We start from the raw sequence: 3666 nt of genomic DNA, 5'->3' as shown, positions 1-3666 counted from the left end.
ACCACTCTAGAGAGCTATCATTCCTATACCCAAATCATAGTCCAGCCAAACCAAAATGAAAAAAACATCGTTCTCTGAATTGAAATACCACCTCATGCAACCCATAACATACCTAGACACATTCACTTCACACCATAACTCCCGAGAAACATTCATTCAACACAAACCCATAACCTTTCTAACAAACCCCCTACAGACACTCACAACCAACCCAAGACAAGACAAAAAACACAAGACAGACCCCAGTCTCACCACCTCATTACAATACCGTAATCGTCTAAATTAATAAAAAAACTATAAGAATACCTAAGATCATTTCAGGGGGGCGACAGTAAGAACCCCTCACACCCAATAAATTCGCACGGATTCGGAGCTTCGACGCAAAACTCTACTAACTACATAGGAAGCTCTGTTTGGTTGGATCCTGAGCCCTTACACTTATGCTGAGCCTCATCTTGATTGCCGCACTACATGCAAAGAGCCCCGACTCCACCAATTGTCAATATCCGCTTCATGCTCTGTACATCGCGGTCACTTCCGGAGACTTCGAATAGCTGGCAACACTTCCCAGTGCTTCGGCAATCCCTGCTCGGCGCGACTCTGGCACATGTCTCATCTTGGCTCTGGCGACCTTCTGGACTTCCTGCTTCATGCTGAGCTAGCGACTTGGCTCTTCTCATGCCTGTGGCTGGCGACTCTGATTATTTCATTGCTTGTTCATGTCTCTTACACTAAGTTGCTCGTCTGCTAGACTCTTTGGATTCTGCTCTACATGGCTTTGCTGCCGCACCTCTGCCTGCTTATGAACTGTGCACTTCTGGGCTGCTCATGGGCTGTGGTCTGGCGGACTCTGGTTCCTGCTATCATGTTCTTTGTGTATTCTCTTCCTCTCGCACCACACCTATAGTGTTAGCCCAATGCGGCTGCGACTCTGTTCAGCCCATGGTCTTGGTTGATCTGCCACTTGAGCTAAGCTCTCTTATAACATGCTTGCTCTGCTGATCCCGTCTGAGTTGGCAGACTCTGCAAGTATTCTGTCTGGTTTAGCGGGCTCTGCAATTCATCTGCACATATATCAGCTCTTCTCTGCAGACCGTCTCACGCATAATAGCATCTCTATGAAAATACCGGTACTGGTTTTTGCTGAGTCTGGCAGATCCTGTTCTTTTATTCGATGACGGCTCTTTGGCAATCCGTTGCGGGTTTTGGGACGAGCCGGGCCAGAGTTCCTTAGCTGGTACATAGTAACTCTGTCATATAGAGGCAAATTTTGTCGCAATAACGAAGATCGCCCTTGACGTTCTAACCCGGTGACCCCTACTGTCTACTCCGTATGTACTATACGGCACAGGCCAGTAAGCTCGGCCACATCAACGGCCGCGAAGGCCCGGCAGACGATGTGGCACGGATGATCGGTGTCTCACTGAGGGTGTGTATGAAAGCAGATTCTACAGGATCAAAGGCATCGCGTCACGTACGCGACGACCCTTGCCGTTCTATCCGGCGCTAACACGATGTACGAAGGAGATGCGGTGCCCTCAACGATCTGACGCAGACCAGCTTCCGGTCAGCCTCCCCAGCCTGCTCCGGTCAGCCTCCCCAGCCTGCTGGTTCCGTGATCCCACCGCGCCTGACTGCCTGGAGTGGAGAGAGAGAGGAGACAGGAAGTACAGTAAGGTTCCAGTAAACCGGCTACATCTGTGTCATCAGTGTATGTCAATCAATCAATCAATCAATAATTGAACCAAGTTTTATGCATAAAGCACATTTATCATCAACAGTTGTCACAAAGTGCTTTTACAGTAATGTTATGCACAATGCATATAAGTTGGTAGCATTCATTTGGCAAACAACTACRGGATAGATAGCCTGTGAAATCTGCAACATTTTCATTGTAATAACTACCCAGTGAAAACTGGTTGACATGACGTCGTTACAACTAGAAACTGTCACATCATTTAGTTGAAAGGACGTCGTTGTAATGTCAACCAGTTTTGCCTGTTTGCTAAGATAATGAAGTMATTCCGCTGATGCTGGACTCCCAGACATATCTCTACCAGCTRGTCCAGTTCTGGACAGCTGCACTCGTACAGGTCTCTGCAGCTAGCATGGCTCTGCTTCATCAGGTCTCCTAGACGCTGCACGCCGTTCGGGGCGGAGGGAGCTTCATCACACACGCTCTTGAACCGCAGCACCACGCCCGCATCACCGTATACATTCCTGACCCGCTGGTACAGCTTGAACTGGGTCACTGGGAGGAGAGGACAGGTATAGCAGGTCAAACCTGTTATTTAATTGGTCATTTACCTTTAGTAGATAGTATGAAAATATATGGAGGAGACGGGTCGCGAGGAGGGACAGCAGGAAAGGCAGATGTGGAGAATGAACTGTGCTGAAAAGAACATATCCCAGTCTGCACACACAGTACAGTTTGGATTCTAAGGGCTAAGGTCTGTCCAGAGCTGTTCTGTGGTGATTCCCAGGGCCTTGCAGACCTCCTCTTTGCTAGTCTACCAGTTACACTGTACTAGTTATACAGTAGTAATACTGGYGTCTTACCRTGCTGTGTGTTGGGGCTAAGGAGGTCTGTACAAAGCTGTTCTGTGGTCATTCCCAGGGCCTTGCAGACCTCCTCTCTGCTGTAGGGTTCAGGGTGCAGCACCTCAGCCACCAGCCGCAGCATCTTCTCCAGAGAGTCCTCCAGCTCTGCCTGCACCTGGGACAGCTTCAGCAGCTGCCCCCACTCCAGCCCACGCACCTTGGCCAGCATCCGAGTCCCTTTCACTCCACAGAGAAAGTAATAACCAGAGTCTACATGACTCACCTGAATCCCTTTCACTCCACAGAGAAAGTAATAATACCACTGAGAATTGTCTCTGTCTTTCTCAATGACTTCTGAAGACAGTTTTGAAATCCCTGTAAAGAAAAACACAATGTTGTTATTCTGAGGGGGATGTCTCCAGGTAAATACAATTAGTTGGTGATCCTATGCAGTCGCAATGCATCTAGGGCAGCAATTCAAGACGGATTCAAGAAGATGCTTACATGCAGATTATAGGTGAATTGCACGGGCATAAAAAGCAGGAGGAAGGACTGTGTGGAGATTCACCGTCAGCTCTTCCTTTGTATTTAGGTTCTGTGTTGGCCAGGTGGATTTTCTTGGAATATTGACAGTGACAGTAGCCAGAATACTCTGCTAATAGCCATTGGGAGCACAGCATAACCACAGTAGTACATGTGTTCTCCTGCAGTAATGAATGAGACAATGCTTGACATACAGTTACGGTTTATAGCCCTTATAAGGGATAACATTGATTTATGTTTTACTGTACATCAAGTTTCAAGTTAATGTCACAGTGAAATGCCTTCTGCTTATAGTAGCATCTATACATATGAACTTTGTTTAACATACCTATTAGATTGACTCTTCCAGGAGCTCGTGCATAAAGAGGGAGATTCACACATACTTTTCATACTTTTTCTCAAAGGCATCTTTCAGATTTTGCAACCTAGGAATACAACACATCGGGAAAATGAATGCAAATTCAGGGAGTGAGTTGAGTACAAATGTCTTACTGTTGCTTACTATACATGTATACTACATGCATTGATAGTTTTAGCAATTGTAATGACCAATATAGTATTTAGACAATTATCACGATCATA

General features: G+C 46.6%; 1 protein-coding gene across 1 annotated transcript; it reads right to left on the bottom strand.

Moving 5' to 3' along the window:
• Positions 1-1538: 1538 nt before the first annotated feature.
• Positions 1539-2805, bottom strand: LOC111971804 (N-acetylgalactosamine kinase). Its single transcript, XM_070446350.1, has 3 exons — positions 2560-2805; positions 1999-2251; positions 1539-1638 (listed from the first exon to the last, which is right to left on the bottom strand). Exons 1-3 carry the CDS (start codon positions 2768-2770, stop codon positions 1539-1541), a joined length of 564 nt encoding a protein of 187 aa, XP_070302451.1. The 5' UTR covers positions 2771-2805.
• Between the last annotated feature and the right edge of the window lie 861 nt (positions 2806-3666).

Source organism: Salvelinus sp. IW2-2015, linkage group LG13, assembly GCF_002910315.2.
Source record: "Salvelinus sp. IW2-2015 linkage group LG13, ASM291031v2, whole genome shotgun sequence".
NCBI classification, from domain to species: domain Eukaryota; kingdom Metazoa; phylum Chordata; class Actinopteri; order Salmoniformes; family Salmonidae; genus Salvelinus; species Salvelinus sp. IW2-2015.
Note: the sequence above shows the minus strand (reverse complement) of the source record. Positions and strands in the feature narration are given on the sequence as shown.